The 23,260-nt window shown below is 43.1% G+C and overlaps 3 protein-coding genes and 2 long non-coding RNA genes across 6 annotated transcripts in view; 2 read left to right on the forward strand and 3 right to left on the reverse strand.

Moving 5' to 3' along the window:
- The window catches only part of CUL4B (cullin 4B), a 25,925-nt gene extending 18,500 nt beyond the window's left edge, over nt 1-7,425 (reverse strand). The window contains exons 1-3 of the mRNA XM_065689879.1: nt 7,259-7,425; nt 5,947-6,465; nt 3,217-3,332 (exon numbers count right to left, since the gene is read on the reverse strand). Of these exons, the coding sequence (XP_065545951.1) occupies nt 3,217-3,332; nt 5,947-6,465; nt 7,259-7,271 (648 nt within the window). The 5' untranslated portion in view covers nt 7,272-7,425. The remainder of the gene's footprint in view (nt 1-3,216; nt 3,333-5,946; nt 6,466-7,258) is intronic.
- On the forward strand, nt 7,173-10,040 carry LOC136019561 (uncharacterized). The gene is made up of 2 exons (XR_010614950.1): nt 7,173-8,201; nt 9,653-10,040. It is a non-coding gene; the product is annotated as an uncharacterized LOC136019561 (long non-coding RNA).
- LOC136019562 (uncharacterized) lies at nt 9,487-10,580 on the reverse strand. Its single transcript, XR_010614951.1, has 2 exons — nt 10,213-10,580; nt 9,487-10,127 (listed from the first exon to the last, which is right to left on the reverse strand). It is a non-coding gene; the product is annotated as an uncharacterized LOC136019562 (long non-coding RNA).
- Nucleotides 10,421-16,875, forward strand: MCTS1 (MCTS1 re-initiation and release factor). 2 transcript variants are annotated; one of them, XM_065689882.1, is made up of 6 exons: nt 10,431-10,586; nt 11,289-11,441; nt 12,141-12,238; nt 13,337-13,470; nt 14,490-14,557; nt 16,656-16,875. In XM_065689882.1, exons 1-6 carry the CDS (start codon nt 10,576-10,578, stop codon nt 16,735-16,737), a joined length of 546 nt encoding a protein of 181 aa, XP_065545954.1. In that variant the 5' UTR covers nt 10,431-10,575; the 3' UTR covers nt 16,738-16,875. The 2 variants fall into 2 exon arrangements, with proteins under 2 accessions (XP_065545955.1, XP_065545954.1); XM_065689883.1 differs by lacking the exons at nt 14,490-14,557; nt 16,656-16,875 and adding an exon at nt 14,142-14,448 and having other exon boundaries at nt 10,421-10,586; nt 13,337-13,503.
- A 2,784-nt stretch (nt 16,876-19,659) lies between these two features.
- C1GALT1C1 (C1GALT1 specific chaperone 1) lies at nt 19,660-21,398 on the reverse strand. The gene has a single exon (XM_065689880.1). The coding sequence runs from the start codon at nt 21,057-21,059 to the stop codon at nt 20,103-20,105; it is 957 nt and encodes a 318-aa protein (XP_065545952.1). The 5' UTR covers nt 21,060-21,398; the 3' UTR covers nt 19,660-20,102.
- Between the last annotated feature and the right edge of the window lie 1,862 nt (nt 21,399-23,260).

Below are 23,260 nucleotides of genomic sequence, written 5' to 3' on the forward strand. Positions count from 1 at the left end.
AAACCAAACCACACAACAGAAACCACAAAAGAAAACCAGCCCTGCATAAGCTTACCGTCAGAAACAAATGAATACAGCAAGAAAGTGAGTATGCCAGTTAAGACTAAACCAGGTCTGAATGATGATAATTAAGAAAGTACACTGAAGTGTATGTCTTAGTATTTGGAAATAGCAACAAATTCAACTCTCAGCCTTAACACTGTAAGAAACTCCAAGCAAATACAGTGATATGATAGGAAAACATATTCTACAGCGCCCTGTTCAGAGTAGGTTATGGACACAGCTTAGCTCTGTTCTGCTACTGTACCTGCAGGGCCAGGCCCTAGATGCAACAGCAACAAAACCAGAAATAACCATTACTCTCATTTCAGGAGAAAATGGAGATAAAACCACTACACTTCAAGGGCCTGATTATACCCCAGTAAGTGCAACAAATGCGTTTCTTCTTTTCTCCCATCTGATTTGGAGAAGCCAACTGAGAGCTGGAAAGATGAGTATTTCAGAACTTGCTGGCTTCCTGTACAACCACAGCTCTTGCTTCTACCTATCAGCCCTGCACACCAGCGGCCACTTTGCCATACTTCATCTGTCTCAACTGCCAATGTTTTTGTAACTGCTGTCTATCAAAGCAAGTACTATTGACATATACTGCTCCAAATCCTTAAAAGGATTAGCCTCTGCACTGCAGATGGACAAACGCATTCCATTAACTCTTAGTGAAGTAAGTTAACATCTATTAATATACACTTACATTTATGTAGTGATAGTATAAAGCCGTGCTTTTGCATTTGCGTATCGCAAACTCCATAGTGTTAAACACACATCTGCTAGTATAGAGTGTTTGAACATCAAGTGCAAAACTTCTGTATCTTCACTGGTAACATCCACAGAAATATTTTGTGAATTTTGCTTAATTGGCACTTTTTTTTTTAAGAGATTAAACTTTCTAAAGACACTGATATAAAACCTTTTACTAACATTTGCTCTGTGGCGCATAACATCACTAATGCAATATTATGCCTTCCAAATTTAGTTACTGGTGTTATATAGTAACAATATATCAAAAATTCCCAAGAACTTTAGGAGCTCTAGTTCACAAAATTATCTTGTTCTGAATTAGTGGAACAAAGCCTTCTGATAAGGGAATCTGTGCCCTAAAGATGGTCACAGCATCTGATGGCAAAGAATCATATTGCCTTTGGTTAAGATACATTCTGTTGTTGGGCTTTTTTGGTTGGCTCTCCATCCCACCAAACAGCAGCATCCACACTTGGGTTTGTGTGCTGGGGAAAAGAACTGAACACAGCTTTGATGAGAGCAAAAGCAGAAACTCCAGAAGTATTTAACTCTGTGATTAAAAAAAACCCAACCAAAATTAACAAAACCAAACAAAAACTAGGGACTGGTACCAAAGATCTAGATCTCTATTTTCTGGTACTAATTTAGGGAAAACTATTTTAATAAAGAAGCTTTCAATCCTGCAGCACTTCAACCACTCGAAGATGTGTATCACTTCTCTAGCTGAGGAGGAACAAAGCAAGTATGAATCTAGTGTCCCACAAAGAAATAAAGCTTCAAAATGTTTGCCCAGTGCAATTTTCCAGCACAGATCAGAGTTAAACCAAACCCAAGAAGTTTAATTCCATCAAAAAACCCCTAGTATCTTATTTTAAGGTATGCAGCACAACTTCTGCAATTCCCCTATATGCCTGGATAATGGTGTATGCCAAGGCATATTTGGCATCAGATCCATTTACCAAGCAGCTGTTCAGAAATGACATTAGTTTAAATAGCATTTAAAAACACTAGTGATTCCTATTACTATTTTTAATCAAAGCATTTATTTTTAGATTTATTGAAAAAAATCTAATTTGTTTGCACCCTGTTTCATTGAAAAGGAAGTTACTGCAGTGTTAAAATTAACATTGAAAAGAAAAAAGTGCTTTTTTTTTTGTTTTTTAAGCACAAGCAACATAAAATTAGGCCTGTAGTAAAAGCAAGCAGCAATGTAAGTGATAATTGTGAAGCAGAAGCAAGGCTTTCAGTAGAACTTTGTATTTTTAAACAATTTTGGATATCCTTCACATATTTAATTATCAGTTATTTGCTCTGTTGTTCAATCTAAAGTAATTTACAATAGCAGCCAATATAGTGGGTTGCAATTTGTTATTAGTTTCACAAGTTTTGCAGAACTAACAGTACTGTGCCTCATCCTGACAAACTGTTAAAAGTTAACTGAACAGTATAAAAGATTATTATGAGCTCAGAAACGTACTGGACTGAGGAACTTGGTTCCATGAGAAATGGCAGTTTATCCTCCCCTAAGTCTGTCCCCAAACCTTGGCAAACACAATTTTTCTTCCCAGCTTTTCTGAGAAATCTGTTGTATCCAAATGCAACTTTGAGGACAGGGGAGGAAGCGACACTAAAAACAGATGGAGAGAAAGCTATATACACACAGAGGAACAAATCAAACAGCCAACCAGGCTTTAAAAGTAGAGTAAAAAGTGTAAGTGCTTCTTAATACCTAACTAAAGCAGTACTGTTGCTAGGCCACTAAAACCACAAGTACCATGATGTTAGTAGGGAAAAGGTGAGGAGGGGGAGAGTCTCCCTAACACATTCAGCTGAAAAAGCAGAAGTGGAGCTTGTAAATAAAAGTTAGGAAATACGGCTCAAGTCTGATGACTTTCTGAAACATTTAGGGCAAAGCAATCAGAGCTGTTTCTGGGAATAAAATTTGACTCTCAGTTGTTAGAATAGACAGAATACTGATTCATAAGAAAATCAAAACCAAATAAAAATAACACAATTCATGGAGAAAAATGGTCTTCTATTTACTTTTAGGAAATAAATAAAACACTTCAGTTTCTAAATGATTTATGATCTTCAAACGAGAACAGACGTTGCCTTAAGAAAGAGGATTATATTTTAATATTAAATCATCTTTTTCTTACCTAAACACCAATGTTTTAGGATTTCATATTTCTCCTTTAGCAGCTACACACTATAAACCCTGAAACAGTAAAGGAAATACAGCTCCTTCCCTTATTTAATTCTTGTCAGCTGTCGCAAGTGAAACCATCTCTTGGACTGTGTTTGACAAAAGCAGCTACCAAGCAAAATCTCATATTCTTACCACTGTATCAAGCCAAGAAAAAAACCCAACAACAAAGCAAAAAGCTCTACCCCATTGCTCTTACTTAAAGCACTTACCTGATAGAGCTCCTCTAAATTGTACTTAATTGAAGTACTGTTCTGGATAGCTTCTACAGCTTCTTTCAGTTTTTGCCAGGTTTCATCTGTGTAGTTTTCAGGCAATTTGGGTTTATCTTTAAAATAAATGATAGAGAGTTGGAAAATTCTTTAGAATAAGCAGATGCATTGAAAAAATTCAGCATTGCTCTTCACATACACATCACGGCACCTGAAGCCCAAGCAGGATGTGTGATTTATAAAAATCACAATACTGTGTCTGAGCAACTCAAGCAGGGATAAAGGCTAAAAATCAGCAAGAATGATCTACACCTTCATTACGCTTTTTCTCTACGAAGACAATACAGCTAAAAAAAAGCCAAAAATGATGTGGGTTAATAGATACAGTTGTGTATAGTTGCCTTTTTTCTTTTTTTTTTTTTTCCAATTTACTGCTCATTAGCTCTACTTTGTACTAACAGTTAGAAAGAAACCCTTGACAAACACACATGGAAATAATGTAATTATAACACAGGCTTTATGTTGGTAAGAAAAAAATCTTCCTACTTACAAGTAATCCAGTTACGTCTCTCTTGCCTTTGGTCAGTGGATTTTTGTTAAGAGTTAAGCTCTCTTTTAATGTTCAAATAGCTCAAGCTTCACAGATTTGAATCTATTATTTTTCTCAGCCTCTCAGGGGCATCTCTAGAGATGCCTCTGCTATGCTGCAGCTTCAACAGGACTAAAACATTTACAACAAGCTAAGAAAGATTCTCCAAGTCACAGCCACAGAATACAAGGACTATTTTTAAATTCTCTGCATTCTCATAACTAGCTAAAATGACTATTTTTAGTTCTAACAAGCGTGTTCCCAAACAGAGGAGAAAATTTAATGGGGAAGGCACATTCATATCCATGCCACCAACAGGTGAAAGCGGCCCAGAGTTTATACTCTACTGAAATTGCTTTTTACATACCTGAAGGTAAATAACAAATTGTAAAGCTTTATGATTTCTCTAGAAGTAACAGAGAGAGAAGTCTGTTGGGTTTATTTTTATCCCGCCAAGCATTTCCCTACAGTATTGGCAACATCCCAGCATTAACTGTATTATAAGAATCTGGAGAAACTAACTACAAGTAAGACTTGCCTGTTTTTACTAGCAGCTAATGAGTATGCTACTCAGGAGTAAATACCATGATTCTGCATTTTAGGAAGTTATTTCAGTTGTGAAGGATGTTACTGCTATCACACTAAGATAAAGGCAACAACCATAAAATGAGTATTCAGTTTAGCATTTGAGAGTAAAGAAAAAGCAAGGCTGGTAAATTCCCGAGACAACTTTTTTAAGCAAGTGATTCAAATACCAATTCATAAGCAATGACGATCACAGCACCATGCAATCCGTGACGTTTAACAAATACTTTAAACACAAAAAGTTGCCTTCCCTTATAGACAACAGTGTACAAGCAACAGAAGAATGGCCTCTATTTCTCACTATCATGCACTGTAACTATAAAATTGACATTAATAAAACTAAATTATAATGACATAATGGGCAGACAACATTTCTGAGGATTACAAGGACCTCAGAGCAAAAAGTTACACTGTGATCACGAATTGCTATAAAACACAGTGGCTAAAAGAATCCTAATCCTTAACTTGCGTGATGTCTCTACCGAAAATTTCTATCAAATGTGTATTTAGAAATAATTTTTAATGCAAGTAACATCTTTCACCTGACCCCCTTGTCTCACACCCTCCGCCAACCCCAACACATGGGGAAAAAAACCCCTCAACCCAAGAACGCAAGCTACTAGACTATTTCAGAAGATAATAAGAGACAGGAAGTAAGAAAGCGTATGACTTCCTCATCTTTATGGGGAAAAAACCGACAGAAGTTTAGCCAAGCTTTCTGCCTATTTGTGGTTTTGTTTGCTAGAAAATGAAGCAGCATCACCACAGAAAAGTTTAACTTCTCTGCTTCAGCTGGTCTCTAGTAACAATATTTGAAAGTCTCAAACATCTTTTGAGAGATTTTATAAAATAATGTAAACTTGTAAAGTGAGAGTACTTTAAGACAGAAAAGACAAGAAAGAGTTAAATAATAAAAATCACAGCGAGGATATTGCAAGGAAAACACTCAGCAAAAATCTGAACTACCTACTTTAATGGCAAATGGGGAAACCAGAAAGGAAATCCACCATAATAGCCTTATAATCACCTTAGTTTCACCATTTAAAACCAAGCACAGGCAGATTAACCTATAAACAGACAACATGGATAGATGCAAGGCACCTATAGATTCAGGCCCAGTTTCAAAACAAACCCCCCACAGTCTGTGCGAAGATTTATCATACACTGGGCTAAAAAATATACATACACTAAACCCTGAATTAGGATTACTAGAAAAGAGGAATCAAACGTTAGAAGTCTTAATAAAAGTCATTTACACACTTAATGTAGTAAAAGCTTTTGTCTAACAAGTTAAGGCCTCCTCAAGAGACAGAGTGAAAGGAGTCTGAAAAATAATCCCAAACAGCAAAGTGCAGCTCAGGATGTATACATGACTGGGCAAGTATGCATCATAAGACATTATTCCCCCTTTACATAAGCACAGAAACATTCACCACAGAAAAGCATTTCCTGTAAAACTTGGAGCTATTTGAAAGCCAACCGGTTTTCACATCGAAAACAAAACACAAAGGTGAGCATCAGCTCCCCACAGGTTGTGACAAATTATGGCCTGTTACCTTTAAAGTTCTTGATCACTAATTTCTTAGCGGAGCCAGGTTTACTGTTGGCGAAACTGGAAACAGTAGAGGAGGCAGCTTTGGTCAGGCCATTTGCATGGTGCCCCACAGCCACTGATGAAATTAAAAGGCTTTTATTTTTGAGCTGTTGTTGGTGCTGCTGTTGCGAAGAGGCAGCAGGAGAGGAGGATGAAGAGGACTCTTCAGCCATCTTCACATCGAGTCCAACAAAATCCACGGAGTCCTCAAAGCGCAGCTTCTTCTGGAGGTGATGGTTAGAAGAGGCAACCCCTGAGGAGGAGCACGAGGAGGTGGAGATGATGGAAGAAGACGATGAGGAGGTGTTCTTGGAAGGAGAGGAGGCGCAGGAAGAAATGGAATCAAATTCCTCTCTTTCAGAATTGCTGTTGCTGCTGTTATTTAACTTTCTCTTCTTGCAGGAGGAGCTGCTGCTGGTATTACCATCAGTGGCAGGTCTGACCTCCTGGGCTGCAGCTGGGGGGTTGGGGGAAGAGAAACCTGTGGGAAACATGAACACACAGAAGTGAACAGGCTGAGGGGCATCAAATCCTTGTGACGTGACAAAGAGAGAGAGAGAGTTTGAGTCAGTCTCTGCTCGGTGTCTCTCGAGGGGATCTTTCAACTCCTCTCTCTCATCAGTAGAGTCCTTCCGTCTTCCCTCTCCGTCGCTTTCTTCTTTCTCGAAGGAGTCACTTTATCTTCTCTCTTCCCCGTTTCTTTATTACTTTGTTTCTTCGCGTAGTTGGTCTCTGCTTTCTTGCTTTCACTCCCTTCTCAGCGGAGCGTCTCCTGTTCCTGCCTCTCGCCACCCACTACTTCAATTCTTCTCTCCAGCACCGGTATCTCCCCGCGGCTGCCCGCTCCCCCGGCTTTTCCTTTCGCTCCCCTCCTGCTCCGGCCGCCTCGTCTCCTCCGAGCAGCAGCGGGGAAGGCTGAGCGCGGCTCCCTCACGCCTCGGCTCCAGCCCCTCGCCCCACACCTCCCGCTGCCCCGCCGCCGCCCGGCCCGCTCTTCCCCCGCGGCCCGCTCTCCTGGGGCTCCCGCCTTCCCCCCTCGCTGCCGCCTGCTCGCGCTGCCTGAGGGGGGACGGCCCGGCCCGGGGCTTGTTATTGTCAATACACGGCAGAGAGGGAGCCTAAAGATGGCGGCATATCCGGTCGCCGTGCATGCCGGGGCGCGGCCGCCCGGAAGCGCGGCCGGGCAGCCCGGGTAAGGCGGCGGGCCCCACCTCCGGCGCACGGCCCGGCTGCCGCCGCTCCCCCCCGCCGCTTCCCGCTGCCCTCTGGCCTACCGGAAGTGATCATAGCTGCCGGCCGCGCGTAACGGCCGCACTCGTTACCGCGTCCCGCAGGACGGGGACGTGGCTGCCGCGCTTCGTGTGGCGTGAGCGCGGAGGGGGCGGAGCCCGGCGGGCGGCCGCGGGGCTTGGCCCTCGTCGCGGTCCGTATCGGGAGCTTGAGGTCCGGTCCCCTCCCTTCCCATCCGGCAGCGCGGCGGGTCAGGGCCGCAGCTCTTCTGCTGAGGTAAACGCGGGGCCCAACCGGGTCTGTCAGAGCTGAGGCCGGGACCGGAATGGCGGCGGCCTGCGAGCTGGTCCTGGAATGATTTTCCTTACAGTGCTATGTAACCGATCATTTAGCGTCAACTTTTTAACATGATTTTAATATATATGTGGACTTGCACTGCCTGGGGTGGTGGTTTCTACTATTTACTTATATTTAAACGTCTGGAAGCAAAACGAGAAACCATGGACCTTTAGTGGCTCTTCCTTGATGCTGCTGTATCTGTTACAGGATCTGTATCTCTGTCTGTTAAAGGAAATGTGAGCTTTCTGAGACTGTTGGTATGATTCAATGGCTATTGACAAATAACGGCAGAAAAAGTAACAAAACAAGTGATGAGGTTTTCTTCCAGAACGGATCCTCCAGGGACTTTGGCCAAGAGCGTTCCCCTGCCCTCCGACTGCAGAGCTGCTCTGGAGAGCCTGCTGTGTCTGTGTTCGGTGGAAAACGATAGCGGACTTGTCCTGACAAATGGTGGTTCATGGAGGTGTGACAATAATTCTGCAGAGGTTTTTCTGTCTGAGTAGCTGTCGGGCAGCTCCTGAGGCCTGAAACACAGTGCTGGTGATAGGTAGAAAAGCACATCTTTAAGAAGAAACCAAAACCAACCAGACCTTCAGTCTGGTTGTGACTGGCTTTAGGACACGATGCTTTGCTCACAAGTTACAAAAAGTAAGTTACTTTCCAAATCAGATGTAATAAAAAGAAACAGGTTTGCTAAGGAAATAAAACTGGTACAATTATGCTGTCAAGTTTTTCTCTGTTACCAGTAGCTGTCACATTCACTCAAGCCAAGTAACGTAAGAGGTGTAGGGATGTAAAACATCTTAAGTGTCTACAGTTTCTTGCTTGGCGAAAATGATTGGACTATGAAAGAGGAGACATGAGGAAGTGGAGAAGCAGGAGGGTTATCCTTCAATGCTGTCCTTCAGGTGGGGAGGCGTTGGCAGCTGTGTCCCATCAGTCAGACTGCAGCCCTGGGTCAGACGTGCTCTGGGATATGTGGAGAGTGGGTGAGTCAAGGTGGAGCACTGGGGGAGCCAAGTGCAATGGATTTTGCCCTTTTCCCACTGAAACATGGGAGAGATTTTAATCCTTTCTGTTTAGCATAGGATCCTAAGGGGTGGTTTCTGTTGGGGCTGTAAAGCCATTTGCTGGATATGATACCAAATTAAATTAGTATTTCACTGAATATAGAGACTTAGGGCTACAAGGATTCTTAAACTAGTATTTCAGTGTGTATAGAAGCTACAAGGATTCTCATGATAAGGAGAGTATGCAACAAGAGAACCAGACGTCTTCTCTCAAAACAATGTAGGCTTCCTCCTGTTGATAAGGCCTGAGAGATAGGTTGCAAAAGGAAACAACTCAAGGAGCCTCTCAAGGTCGTAAATTAGCCCAAGCAAGAACATGTAGCTAAGTTAGCTCAGTTCTGGAGGAGCCAGTGGTCCAAGTGCTTTAAGGCACCAGAACAGAGAGAAGAGTTTCCTGTTGGCAAAAGCCATTTTTGAAAATTAGGAACTAATGTTGCTGTTTTATGCTGTGGTTCAGGTGTTTTTTCTTCAGTGAGCTGTGCCATATTCATTAGGAATCCCTGAGGATAAAAGCTTACCTTGTAACACTCAAGGTGGGAATGTAATGAATATTTCACTACAGTTTAAAAATGTGAGCACACCTGCAAGGATTCTTTACTTGGCAATCTATTATTTCATAGAAGTTATTCTGAGGAGCACAAAACCTGTGTGGAGTGGTTTGTCAGTGTGATAAACTCCTGTTCCCGCTTTCTAATCTGGGCATGAGCAATGACGCCGTGTTCCAGTTAAAATTGAATTCCTGATTATAGCTCAGTATTTTTAGTGATGGTACAGAATAGGTGGAGGTGGCATCCACGAGTTAAATGCCAGTTAAGTGTGTTCCTGACTATGTATTTCACTGTTTGAATAAATGATACCACGTATGAAGGCTTGGTTTTACTTTATTTGACCGATAGAACTTTAAATTTTAGGTTTTAGTTATTTGTTATAGTATCAAAGCTGATTAATTTGTTTTGTATAGAAAAAAGAACTTGGTGCTTAGCATAAATGCTGAGGTCTTTTACATCCTCTCCCTTCTCTTCATGCCAGAGGAAACATTTCCATCACTCTGAAAAGAAACAGGGCAGTTGCCTCTACATGTGCTTATACAGTAGGTACCTGCCGAAAGAACACAAACATGCATGCCTGCTCTTGAGACTCAAAAGGCAGTATGGTAAGCTCCCTCTATCCACCTTTGTCTGCTGATAATTCACAATTCCTGCAGCCATCACCAACCAAAACCTTATTTGATTCAAATAACCGCCAAGTAGCGCAGTCGTCTTCACCAGACCCCATCTCTCTGTCTGGCAGCTGAGATCTTCACTGCGAGACAGGTTTCTTCAGCACCTTCCCTTCCTGTTACTGGTTCCCGCTTGGCTCCAGTCCTTTCTCTGTTACAATAAATGCCTTGTTGGGTATTTTATCCCAAGCGCTGTCAGCAGGATCTCGTGTCCCGTTCTCAGCTGGGTGGGGGAGGAGGAGGGTGGCTTTTGCTCTGCTAGCTTGAAGGTGGCAGCGTTTCGTCCTGCTAAACATACCTTGTGTTGAAACGCTGTTACCAGCTGTTAGCGCTTCCAAGGGGTTTATTTCAATGCAAACGGATGTGTTACCTGGGAAAACAGCACGTAACTAGCGCCTGGCTCCTGGGGAAGCCCCGCGGGCGGTTCGGTCGAGCCGACCCGTGCTGTTCGCTGTCGGGCGCACGGGGAAAGCGAACGGGACCTTCGGGATGCAGCGCGCATGCGCCGAGGCGCCGTGCCTTCCGCTGGGAATTGTAGTCCCCGTCGGCCCCAGCGATGCTGCGTGCGTTCCGTTGTCATAGAAGCAGCGCGACAGGCCGTAAAGCGGGCGGCGCTTCCGGCCCGCGCGGAGGGGAGTGTTGGGAGCCTCGTGTGAGGGAGCGTGGAGGCTGTGGGTGCCCGCCTGCCGGCCCCAGGCACCCGCCCGCCCGCCCGGCGCCCACCGCCCCCAGGATGTTCAAGAAGTGAGTGGGGCTGGGGCCTGCGGGCGGGGGGAGGTGGGGAAAGGGGGTCGGCACGGGCTCGGCGCCCCTTCAGTACCAGGGCTCGGCCTGGCCGGGCCGGGCCTTTCTCAGGGGCTGGGACTGGAGCGGCCGGCTCCTCTCCCTGCCGGTTGCTGCGGCCTCCCTGGGGCGCTGGGCGCGGCCCCGCCGCCAGTTTTGCCTCCGGGGGCGCTGGTCTGGGCGGTTTGGGCACTTGCTTGTGAAGAGACAAAACCCTAGACAGTGAGCTGAGTCACGAACTTGTGTGAGCTCCTAGGTGGTACAAAGCGCGGTTCCGCGCCTGTGGTGAAGGTGAAGGATTCCTACAGATACATGTGAGCAGGGCCGTAGGTGTTTGTGTTACCAGCCATGTCTGCTCTAGGGGCTGAATGAAGTAATGCTCTGTGCTAAGGTGTGTGTCTGTGAGGGCAAACCCGTATTTTGTGGATGCATATGAAGTGTACGAACAAAGACGGCCTATGGGTGGGGACCCCCTGCCTTTCCCCAGCCCACTGTTCCCAGGGGACCATGCCTCCTGAAATCCTACGTTTGAAAATTGGGCAGGTGTGATACTGTTAATGTTTTCCAGCAAATTTAGAAATGCTTCTGAAGAGTCTTGCTGGGATGTGGCATCTTTTGAGCAGTGAATTGTGCTTTTCTGAAACGTTTTCACTCGCTTGACAGATTTGATGAAAAGGAGAATGTATCAAACTGCATCCAGCTGAAGACTTCAGTTATTAAAGGAATTAAGAATCAACTGATAGACCAGTTTCCTGTTATTGAACCATGGCTAAACCAGATCATGCCAAAGAAAGACCCAGTCAAAATAGTAAGATGGTAAGTTTCTTTTCTCTTAAGCTTTTCTCTCAAGATGCTGGGGTTTCTTCCTTTGTATGTTTGCTTTGTATAGTCAATGAACCTGGTGTTCTTGAAAAACACTATTTTCTTGATAGATAATAGTCTATGTTGTGTCCAAACCAGACAGCTTCCATGTGCTCATCACACTCTAGAAGATACTATTATTTGATGAAAACAAAAATGCTGCCTAGTAATGAATGTGTAACCTATGTAAGGACTCTCCACATAATCAGCCTGTTATTGAATAAAGATTCAGCTTTGTGGATATGGAACCTTGAACTTATTTGGATTGCTTCCAGTAGTGTGTGTGTTGGGTTTTTTTTCTTACTGTCTTTGGGGTTCCATATGCTATCTGAAGTATTTCCTTTCATTTTTTGTTTTATAGAGGTAGCATAGCTTTGCTGATTCTTTCTCCTTGTCCTCTCTCTATTGCATTTAAAACAAAATGAAGAGCTGAGTATTTGTCTGTAGATTTCTTCTTCCTTTATTAAGGGGAAGGCAGTGTGCAGGGGCCAGTGCTGAGGAACAAACCATTACAGAGTTTAAAATTTTTTTGCAAATTGAGTGTCTCGATCCTCAGATGCCAAGAGAGAACAGGCTTTGTGAAGTGAAATCTTTCATTTAAACTCTGAAAGGGTAAGGCATCTATTGGAATAATTTTTTTCCTTAACCTTACAGCCATGAACATATAGAAATCCTCACTGTGAACGGGGAGCTGCTGTTCTTCAGACAAAGAGAAGGGATTTTCTACCCGACACTAAGGTTGCTTCACAAATGTAAGTTTCCTGAGGGTGGCAGGGCTGGGGAGAGGAGCAAGAGTGTGATTCCACAGGACTTCTGTAGAACCCAATTATAAAGAACTTACTGCTTACACATTTTATATATGTGTCTAGAATAGATCTTAAAAATACAATATACTTTCTAAAGTGTAATGTATTGCTTTGCTATTTCAGGTGCCTGTATGGATTGCTTCCCTCATATTTGCTGTAATGCTGTATGTTAAACAGTCTGAAATTTGATATCTAAGAATTAAATTGTGCAATGCTCTGCAAAAAAAAAAAAAAAAAAAATCTTGAGAGTGGCTTCCCTAGGACAGAGATCTGAATTTCCTGTTGTTAGTTCCTGTCCTTGTTCTTTCAAGTCTTCCTTTTCACTTCCTTCTTTAATAAGAATTTAATAAGAGTACAATTCTTTACTCATGAGTTCAATAATGTAATATATACTTGTCTCCTGTAAGGATTTCTGGTTGCGTGCTTTGTGCTTTTTACTTTATCCAATTTACTCTCGCATTATTTTTCTTGCTGTCCTCATTGTTCTGCTTGATTGTGTTACTCTGGTTTTGACGAGGGTAGGTATCCTTAGAAACGTTCAGTCAAATCTCAGTATTTGAAATACTTGATGAAGGTGTGTGCACGTGAAGGCTGGCTTGGAGAGCCAACAATTTTCATGAATTTTGTCCATCTTTGCCTTTTTTGTCCTGTTAATGTTCAACTGTGTCTTTTTCATGGAAGGGCTTGGTTGTGTAATTTGAGGGGTTTAAGAGCCCTTAGTTTTAAGACCTCTTAGTATGTGGGCTCTTGTGTGGTTGTTTTCGTTGGGGGAACTTCTTCAAATTGTTACTCAGTATATGAATACACAGGAGGCATGGGCTCAGTGTTGGAATCCCTTTTTGTTCTTGGATAAAAGGTGTGGTCTGCCAGAGCATTACTTGTGTCCTTTTGGGGCAGCACAGACCGGCAGGAGCTTCAGTGATTGCTTCACAAACTTCTTACCCTCTTAGCACATTATATATCTAATTGCCACATCTAAACTGCCTGGATAATGAGTTGCCATTTTACCATGTTAATTGTGATGCTGTATCTTTCCCTTCCTAGACCCATTTATTCTACCACATCAGCAGGTTGATAAAGGCGCCATTAAGTTTGTACTAAGTGGAGCTAATATAATGTGCCCTGGCCTGACGTCTCCTGGAGCAAAACTTTACCCTGCTGCCATTGATACTGTTGTTGTATCCTTCTTTAACTATGGATTACTGCTTGCTGTGAGATGAGTTAAATTTATGTTGTGTTCTCAGCTGCTCATAATCTGAACTGCTGTTTATTTTAATGGTGTTTCATGGAATAACTAGTAATCTGAAGAGAGTTGCAGAGGTTCAGATGTTACTTGGCATGGTTAACATTGTCCATATTTATTTTCTTTTTTTTACTTACTGTGATGTTCCAAACCAAATATCTAGTCCTGTTATGTTGTTGGGTGGGATGCTGTTCCACTAATCTAATTGATAAGCGGAGCTTCTTTGAGTTTAGGCAGAATTGTTAAAACAGATGAGGTACAGTTTAACTTTTCCACTGCCGCCTTAATCTTGTATCTCCTTCAGTTACAGAAGAATTTGTTCCTGTTCCTAGGGAATTTGGAAAGATGTCTAGGATCAGCTTTGCTATAGTCAGGACTTACTCTTAGGTGATTGATGAAATTAGCATATATAAAAAGAGGAAAATACACTAATTCACTCCTGTTCATTATATTACGGAGAAAGGAACCCTGAGTGCACACAGCATTAAAACCACCAAGCTGTGCTGCTTTTGTTGTTAGATGCTATTGGAAGAGATCAGTAGTTACCATCAGTGTTGCTAAGCTTTGAAAAGATGCATCTGATTTCAGTACTTCTGCTTTTTTTAGGTTTGTGTCTCAATTCCTCTGTACCTTGGAATCTGAAATGATCCCACAAACATGTGCAGTTTTGTTTCAGAAAGGATGAGGCCATCAGTGTTATAAACAAAGGAGTGTAGTGTGGGAGATCTTTTTCTGTAATTGCTGTTCGAAGTTCCTAAATACATGCTTTGTTCTACACACTGTGATTCAATTGTTAAATGCAGTGCATTGTTTTTCTTACCTTTAAGAGCTGGAGCTCTAGAATTACTAAAAGTTCAACACTGAATTTTGAAACCTTTTGGGAATATGTTTCCTCATACTGCTTTTCTGAAACAGTTTTAAAACCAGTCTGTTTTCCTTAGTGGTAATTTGTAGGCAATAATGGCAGAGGGAAAACAACATGCATTATGTGTGGGAGTAATGAAGATGTCAGCTGAGGACATGTAAGTGTGTTAAAAATTGAAATATAACTTGCCCCATGTCATTATTCTTATGCTAGTTTGAAATATAAGCACCACTGTCAAGGCTACTGCATTGCTGTTGCAGCATATGTTGTTCAAGTACAGAATTTAAGATTTCATTGTGTTGATTAATAGGGGAAGAACAGGAGGACGGGTGTAGCTTCCCTGCTTATTTGTTTATTGACTGAAATCAAAATAGCTCTTTTCACGTGAATATGGATTTTTAAGATGCACAACATTTGTACTGCCAATGAATGTCAGTATTTCTTGCTCTCTGATCATACTTTATCAAAGGTATTGCTGAACAAAGAAATACTTGTATGGAGTACTTACTGTCTGGGCTGGGCAAGAGATGTTATTTGGATTTGAGGGGGTTGAAAGTAATTTTTTGTCTGCAGGGACAGCAGAGACTAAAGTCCTGCTGGCACTTGGTTGACAGTTGGGCTTTTCTCCGTGACCTTCTCTTTTTCTTTACCTTGAGCCCACACGCAGGATTCCTGCTTGATGTCCTTGCCAGCTTAGATGAGCTTGTTGTGAAATGCAGAAGCCTGTTCGGGGAATAAGTGTCAACTGAAAATTACTTGAGAAGGAAAAGAGACAGAAAATAGAAATTGATGTTAATTGTTTGTAGCATTCAGATAGAGCTAAATCATAAGTAGCTGAACCACTTTGTCACTTTCAGTTCTGTAATACCTCACAGCAGGTTGTAAGCTGCACCCAGCAGGTTTGGGCTGCTGTGGGTTCCAGCCCCATCTAGCACTTCTGTGTGGGAGGAAGCTGATTTTGATGCAAACAAGTTGCTCTTTCATGTGGAGGTAATTCGCAGCAGGATCATCATCTGTGCTGGGTCACTCTATGGTCCTAACAGCACTGGGAAAAGAGGTGGGAATGTGTTACAGAGGGCAGGGATAGAGTGGGACTGCAGCAAACTGGATTTGGACCTCCTGTAGCTGTTGAGGAATTACATTCCTTAGGATTCTTTGTAGTGCCCTCAAAAGTCTTCAGGAGTAGGTGGAAAGAGTAGCTGCTTCTGTCCCAGTCCTACATCTGCAGTGATCTGCTGTGATTGCTGCAAATCAAGATCATCTGTATTCCTAACTCCTAATTCAGCAGCCTTGCAGCTGACTATCCTGTTCCTGTGAGAAACAACATGAACTGGAGAGGAAATGATACTGATCTGTGCAGCCTGTTAGTATGGAAATAGTGCAACAGTATGATTTGTCACTTGGTGTGACTATGGTACATGATGTGTTGTTGCAATTAACGTAGTGGTATTTTCCTCCCTGATTACTTTTAGACAAGTTGTATAAGTAATGGGACACTTAGCATAAATATAGTAAACTATATTCTTCAGGGGAATGAAACTTGTCTCAGTCCTAGAATGAAGAGATTTGTCTTGTTTATAGTGACAAAACTAGATTTTTTTCTGTGGAATAAGGTACTGGAAAAAAGATGAACACAAATCCGATGCAGACACATAAACCAGTTGTCTTTAAAAGATGACCTGACTCAAAAGAGGTAGAAAGATATTACATCTGTGACATATGCTGCAAGTCCTTGGCACTTAAATGCAGCATTTGTAACACTTTATTAAGTTGGTAGATGTTCACAACCATCAGTGAAGCACCTTACTTGTATTTGATTGTGTCATTGATGCACCTGGAGCCAGAACTTGTCAAATTCCACATGCTAGCCATGTTACACAACCTCCTGTGCTTGGAGGAGGAGAGTCACTTAAAACTGCTCTGCTACTTTCAGAGTGAAAAGCTTAAAATAAGTAGCAAAAGTGTTGTCTGAAACCTGCCTCACATTAAAAAGTAGTTAAAAATATTGTGGAATGTTTGTTGAGAAAACACGGAAGGCAAATACTGTCCTCTTATCATTCAGCAAAGTGGGTACATGTAATAGCAAATACTGTTTCTTGTCTACCTGCTGTTGAAGATTGTGACACAGCGGATGATAGCTTCTGCCCTTCCAGTTGATAAATGTTGCATTTTCTACTTGAAAATTTTGTAGTATTTTGTAGTGCTGTAATATTTAACCTAGCTAATGCTTCTGTACCTTTTCCCTCCCCCTGCAGTGAGAAGGTCAACAAAGGGATTGGTATCGAAAACATCCACTATTTAAATGATGGCCTTTGGCATATGAAGACGTACAAGTGAAACAAAAAGAACTGTTACTCCAAAGGAATGCACTTAGATTAAATGTGGACTGCTTTGTAATTCCTTATTTTTAATGTGATTGAATGTACAAATTATTTTGTTCTGTGGCTATGCTAAATAAATCAAGTGAATGCAACAGTTCTGTTAGGCTACAATAGTTTTCTAGATTTCTTTTTATTACAGTTCTTTTGTCTTAAAGTCAAGTCTTCAGTGACTGAAGATAGTTGATGGCAAGATTCTGCATGGACTGTGAGTAGACTACTTCAAACAAAAAGGAGGAAAAAGGCAAGAAATGTTTACATTTTTATGCTCTTCTAAAAGAGTAACAAAGTGTATGTGAAATGTAATTTAATACGGTTTATAAAACCTCTGAAACATTTCAGTTCTTTTCTTCTGATTAACATCTTTTTAGTCTACCTGTTTCTTGAATCATTGTCATTATTTTTTAACTTAATTTATTAACAGCATTTATTTCAGTATTTTACATAAGGATTTGCTCTTTTTAATATGCATTTATCTGTATAGGATTTATGAATTAAAGACTGGTATGTGGACTAGAAATTTTTATGCTAGTTCATATCTGAAGAATATATATATATATATATATATATGTTCAAGTTTCTACCTGCCAACACTGTTTGATATCTCTCTCCTTATAGTGTTCTTAGTAATGTGGGCATACTCCAGGTGGAGTGTGTGCCAGCCTGGTGCCTGATGCTGTACTCCCCGTTTGCCGCCTTATTTTAGAAGCAGAAGCAAAATCACTGTTTAACAAAGGCACAGTAGCAAAACATAGTTGTCAGTGTAGCCAGGAGTAACTTCTTCAGGTGGACCTTCAAACGAGATCTCTGCTTGTGCACACTGCCACGTGTATGTACACCTACAGAATGTGTTAAAGAGCACTGTATTTGTCTGGATATGCCAACTCTTTGTTCAGTGACTGCACACCTAAAGCTACATCTATGGAAAACAGCCTGTGCTGTGGCATCATTTAATAAACTGAAGAAACTTTAAGGTCTAGCACTCTAACTCTGTCTCTGGAAGCGTTTATTAATATTTCAAGTTTATTCTAACACTTATGTAGTGGCAGAAAGTAATTTTGTATGCAGCCACCTTGTGTCAGTGCTGTTCTGCATGTTGGCTTCCCCACACTGGGACCTTTACAGAAGGTAGTGGCAGAGGTGGTATCTGTCTGATTCTAAAGTTAAGTTACTACATGGGAGATGGAATGTGTTTCCTGATACATCTACTGTAAATAATTTTACAGGAGAAATTTGAAAGATTATACTTGTGAAGATGACTGTAAATCTGAAACTATTAATGCAGGAAGACAAAAATTAAGGTGATAACAGCAGTGCTGCAGAAGAAAGTTTGGTCAGACCTTCCCTTCAGAATGCTAATGAACATTTTTATGCATCTTAAAGACTGCACTCATTTCTTGTTAGTGCTTCAGTGGATCTCATTTTTGCATAAAACAAGCTAGTCTTGAGTGCTGTGGCTTGCTTTTTCCCTTTCCACCTTGTCTCCTGTTGTATTACAGTACTTCTCAACTCTATGATAAATGAGATTTATGGTAATTCCTGTTCTTTTTCCTTGTTTTGCCCTATGACTGCTAGCGTTGCAGTGGGGTCTTTGCTATCAGAAACAACACCGAAATAAAAGTTTTACTTCATCTGCTTTGTCAAAGTATTCCCAACTGTGGATCTAACTTTTTAACAGTGATTCTGTAGAAAAGATGAGTTAAATCATGCTTGAATTAATTTGCATACCAATTTCATAGAACCCCAAAATGCTGATTTTTCTCTAGGCTTTGGTAGTGGTCATGTGTGTGTTTGCCTTGGTGTGTCAGCTGAGAGAGGGTGCAAGAGGTGAGACAAGCTGCACTTTTTGAAACAGCTGAGCTGTGGGGTCTTGCCTGGGGCTCTGAGCAGTTGTTTTGCCCTTCCTGTCAAAAAATGAAGGATCTGATGCTTTAAAAAAAAAAAAAGTGGACATTTTCTTTGTTGTGTCACTTCCCGATCTGCCCCTGACAGCTCAGGACAGGCTGAGGTATTAAAAATGGCCTGTTAAAGAAAGGGGAAGTAACATTCTCTTATCAGGTCTTTTATGGACATTGTAATACCAACAAAGCTTGTGTCAGTCTTAGATGTACCAGGTAAGGAAGGTACTGCATCCAAGCCTTGAAACATCCCAGTTGGGTCAGTGAATTCTAAATGGAATAAACACTGAAGTGCTCTTTATCCTTTCTTGCTGTGGCTGGAAGGGAGTGTGAGAGTGTGACCTGGTAACTTGGATAAATATGACTTCATGTGCACTCTATTGTGTAAAAAGCAAACAAATGGAAACAAAAAACCCCAAAACCAAAGAAATGCAAACCCACAAACAAAATCACCAATAAGAAATCCAAAGACCACTGAGGAGTTCTGCAGGTTGCTTTGTTGCACGTGTAACCTGTTTTGCGTAATATTCAAAGAAAGGGTGGCAGTGCAAGCACATGTTGCTCTTCCTGCATCTTGGGTGTTAAAAACATCTGTAAATGTATCTATGTATTGACATTTAACTAACTTCTTCCTTGTAAACACTATTAGCACAATTAACAGGACTGAAAATAATACTGAACATTTAATGTGCTTATCTATGGAGTGAAATTTTAAATAAGCAATTACTCTTGTGCTAACAGGCTACTTGACCATGGTAATACTTATTCAAATATAGTTACGTCTTTTGTCTGCTTAATACCAGCAGTCCAAAGGTCACTTAGTATTTCTCTGCTGCAATTTCCTGATAGGTATCTTGTTGGCTTCCTTCCTGCTAATTCCTGATGGAGCTGGGAGGCTGTGCACGAAGCAAATAGGTGCTGCATACACAGCACAGCTCAAACTGTTGTATATTTAGTGTAAAGGAAATGGCTTAAAATTAGGCTTTGAGATTGCAGCTGTAGCCAGTTTTATTGGTATGTCTTGGTACAGATTGGTATATCTAGAAAGATATAAAGACATTCTAGAAATGCCCGGAAAAATTGAAAGAATCAAAGTCTTGCAAAAAATATATTTATAACAGTAGGCTAAACTTCATTTGGGTTTTCATTAATAAATATTTACATGTACAAACTTAATTTCCTTTTATTATAAACATTAACAATTTATCATTTCATTCCAGCAGTGTTAAAAGCCAGAAACATTTCTGTATAAAAGATTTAGAAAAAAGTTCTCCTTCTACTCTTAAAATGAAGAGCTTTACCAAACCTCAATGTGCAAAAAGAACCTGTACGCCAGTACCACCAGGTACAAAATGAAACGTGTCCGTACAAACGTATGTGGTGAGAAGAGCCATCTCTCTGGTTCCAGGTCTGCTCTGAGTACACATCAGTCATTGTCTGAGCCTGGAGGTGGCAAGAACACCAGTGCATCATTGTACGTGTGGCCGTAAGGTCGCAGCCTGTAGACACCATACATCATCACATGCATGTGGTTCGGGGCCAGGCCGCTGAAGGTAATGGCCATGTCAGAGCAGCAGCCATCCACCACCTGCTGAGGGTGAGTAGACATCGCCTCCTTAATGAGAGCATTGACTGACTTGGTGTTGAAGACATCTTTTCCTTCTGAATCTTCTGCGTTTTCAGCAAACACTCCGGTGTACTTCAGGCAGATCGCCAGCTGTTTGTCCTCAGCGAGCTTCCAAATCATGCCTCCTTGCTCCGGGCACTTGTCAGAGTCTTCAACAATACGGGAGAATCGTCTTAGTGATTCAATGCTTAAGACGATTCCTCCCTCACCATCTACATACTCAAGGTCACCAGATTTCACAGTGTGGCCTATATAAAAAGGCTGTGAGGGGTCTTTTTTCAGTAAGAAATATTTGAGATTTTCAATAATAGCAAATGTTGTTGGATATGCAAGGAAGAACCAGCTGAATTCATCTTTATAGCGTTCGTATGTTATCTTGTAAGCTTTTCTCATCATCACCCACATATCATTTGTGTTAAGGGCTACAGAGTCAAACACTTTGACATTTTCTGAGCTGTAGAATTCCACCTTGTCGCAGTGCTTGCTCCATGTCTCTCTGACTGCAGCCCAGTGCCCTAGATCTTTGGGTTTCACGAGGATGATACAATAAACACGGATACTTTTACTAAGCTCCATGCGTTCACCTTCTGAAAGGTTTAGGACATCTTCTTTGTTGGGAGCCTGGATGTGATGATGCTCGTGGCGATGGGCTTTAGTCCCGTGGCCTACCTTCATGTGTCCCAGCAGTGTGACCACCATGCAGAAGGCTCCTCCCAGCACCACCCCCTTCACGAAGGAGCTGCTTTCGGACATCATTTTTCCTAGGAAGGAGACACGCTGTGGGAACTTGCAGCAGTAACTTTACTAGCGCAGATCCCGCACAGTTTTAATGGGATCTTCCATTTCTAACCGCGGGTGCAGCTCCCCTAAATCACGGGCACCGCCGCTGACAGAGGTGGCAAACCCGACAACCTCCGGTCTCCTTCGCCGCTGTTACCAGCACGGCAGAGCGCCGCCGGACCGGCCCCGCCGCACCGAGATGCCGCAGCCACGTCACGGCCCGAGGGCAGGGCCTTCCTCGCGGACCGCTCCCGGAGCCAGACCCCGTCGGTCCCGCTCCTCGCCGTTCAACCACGCCCCCCCCAGCCCGCGATCCCGCTCGCAGCGCCTCTCCTCGCCCCGCCCGCCGCAGCCCTCCGAGGCAGCCGGAGCGCCGGCGGAGCCCCACGGCCGCTGCGGCTGGGGCCGGCCCCGTGCCCCGCGCCCCCGCTGACCCGGACCGGACCGGACCGGACCGCCCGGCGCTTACCGGTGCCGCCCGTGACAGGACACCGGCACCAGCCCCGCCCCGCCGGAAGCGCCGCGCGCTGCCCTTCTAGGCGCCGCGCGCTCGCTGATGCGGAGGCGCCTCCTGGCGGTGCGGATGCCAACTCGGAGCGCGGTCGCGGTGCCGGTCCCTCCGCCCGCTGCCGCTGCGCTTCGGTCCGCGGTGCGCGGCGCTCCCCGCTGCGTTCCGTCCCCGCCTGCCCGCGGTCCGTGCCGGCCGCTCGTGGCATCCTCAGGCCCGGGCCTTCAGGCGAAAGCTCGACCCCGCGCTGGGGCGGCCCCGCCGTGTGGCGGGGAAGGACCGCCCGCAGATCCCGCCGGGGCAGCCCCGTGCGGGAGCGCTGCCGGGCGCCCATTGCACGTGCTCGCTGCATGGGCCCGAGCCGCCCTGTGGGCGTCTGCGCCGGACCGAACGGGCAAGCGGTGTAAGTTCCGGCACAAACTCTCTGCTTTGAAGTTAGAAGGTGGAGGAATGGGGACAGCATGGCAAAGGAAAGGCAGGACCCGCCTTAAACCATTGCCAGGATCGAATCTGCTGACGCCAATGGGATATTGCCCTATATTCCATTTCCACACCAATACAATAAACTGTGCTGGAAGCATGGTGCATCTCACTTGTTTCCTCCAGCACAGGACACAACCGGCACGCAAGATTAGTTAAAAGAGAATCCCATTTGTGGATTTGTGGCTTGTGTTGGAAGGGACCTTAAAGCTCATGCAGTTCCAGCCCCCTGCCATGGGCAGGGAAACCTTCCAGTAGAGCAGGTTGCTCCAGGCCCCATCCAGCCTGGCCTTGAGCACTGCCAGGGATGGAACAGCCAAAGAACTTCTTCCTTATATTGTGTTTTAAAGAGTACAGCCAGTTTTTCTACTAACGTAACTTTTCCTTTCCTTTATTGATAATCATTCCCGAGCTCCATATTGAAAGATGTAAGAATCACTTTCCACACATCATCTCTCAGGAAGGTAGAACTGACCACCTGATCTGAAGGAGCATCACTGAACGATAATTTGTTCCCTTTTCCACAAGCAACTTGGATAAAAAAGGTTTTTATGTGTTTTATCTCTTTATTAGCTGATCATAGTATTCCCTTAGGCCCACATAGTGGTTAGGATAAAGTCGTATATAGGTTTTCCCTATATTGTAAGATATGCCCCAGTTGGATGAACTTAGTGGGTTTTATTTAAGTCATTTTACCACTGGCCTGCTCTGGCTTCTCTGGCATCTTAACTGGGTTTGCCAGATGCCTCAGTTATTCAGATAAGGGGTTTTTTTTAGGCTCATGGCTGTACTGTAGACATCAAAGCTTAGCAATGTTATCTTTGGCAAAAAGATCTGTGAGAACATGGGCTGTTTGACTCCCCTGGCCCTGGGGAGCCATGGCTTGTGGTTCAGGTAAAAATGCTACAAAATGGTTATTGTGGTTGGGTTGGTGTGTGTGCAGAACGGCTTCATTTGGGGGAACTAAACCTCAGTTACACACTGTGATAAGAAAAGACTGTCAGTTTGTATGTTCAGGTAGTTCTGTTACACTAAGGGCACATAACTCATCCTATCTTTTCCCACCTGCCTGCTTTTAAGGGCACAAATAGTTGGACATGCAGGTGGTTACCACGTACCAGAGACTGGAGGTCAGTTCAAAGTTGCTCCTGTTTACAGAATCAATTGTGGCTTTCAGGTCTTCAGCAGT

This window comes from Lathamus discolor, chromosome 9, assembly GCF_037157495.1.
Source record: "Lathamus discolor isolate bLatDis1 chromosome 9, bLatDis1.hap1, whole genome shotgun sequence".
NCBI classification, from domain to species: domain Eukaryota; kingdom Metazoa; phylum Chordata; class Aves; order Psittaciformes; family Psittacidae; genus Lathamus; species Lathamus discolor.

Bases quoted from the DNA above. Each gene is read 5' to 3' on its own strand.
- MCTS1 (XM_065689882.1), top strand. The intron at 13,471-14,489 runs GTATCCTTCTTT...GGTAATTTGTAG, and splicing joins CTGCCATTGATACTGTTGTT to GCAATAATGGCAGAGGGAAA. The intron at 14,558-16,655 runs GTAAGTGTGTTA...CTCCCCCTGCAG, and splicing joins AAGATGTCAGCTGAGGACAT to TGAGAAGGTCAACAAAGGGA.
- C1GALT1C1 (XM_065689880.1), bottom strand. From the start codon at position 21,059: ATGATGTCCGAAAGCAGCTCCTTCGTGAAGGGGGTGGTGCTGGGAGGA.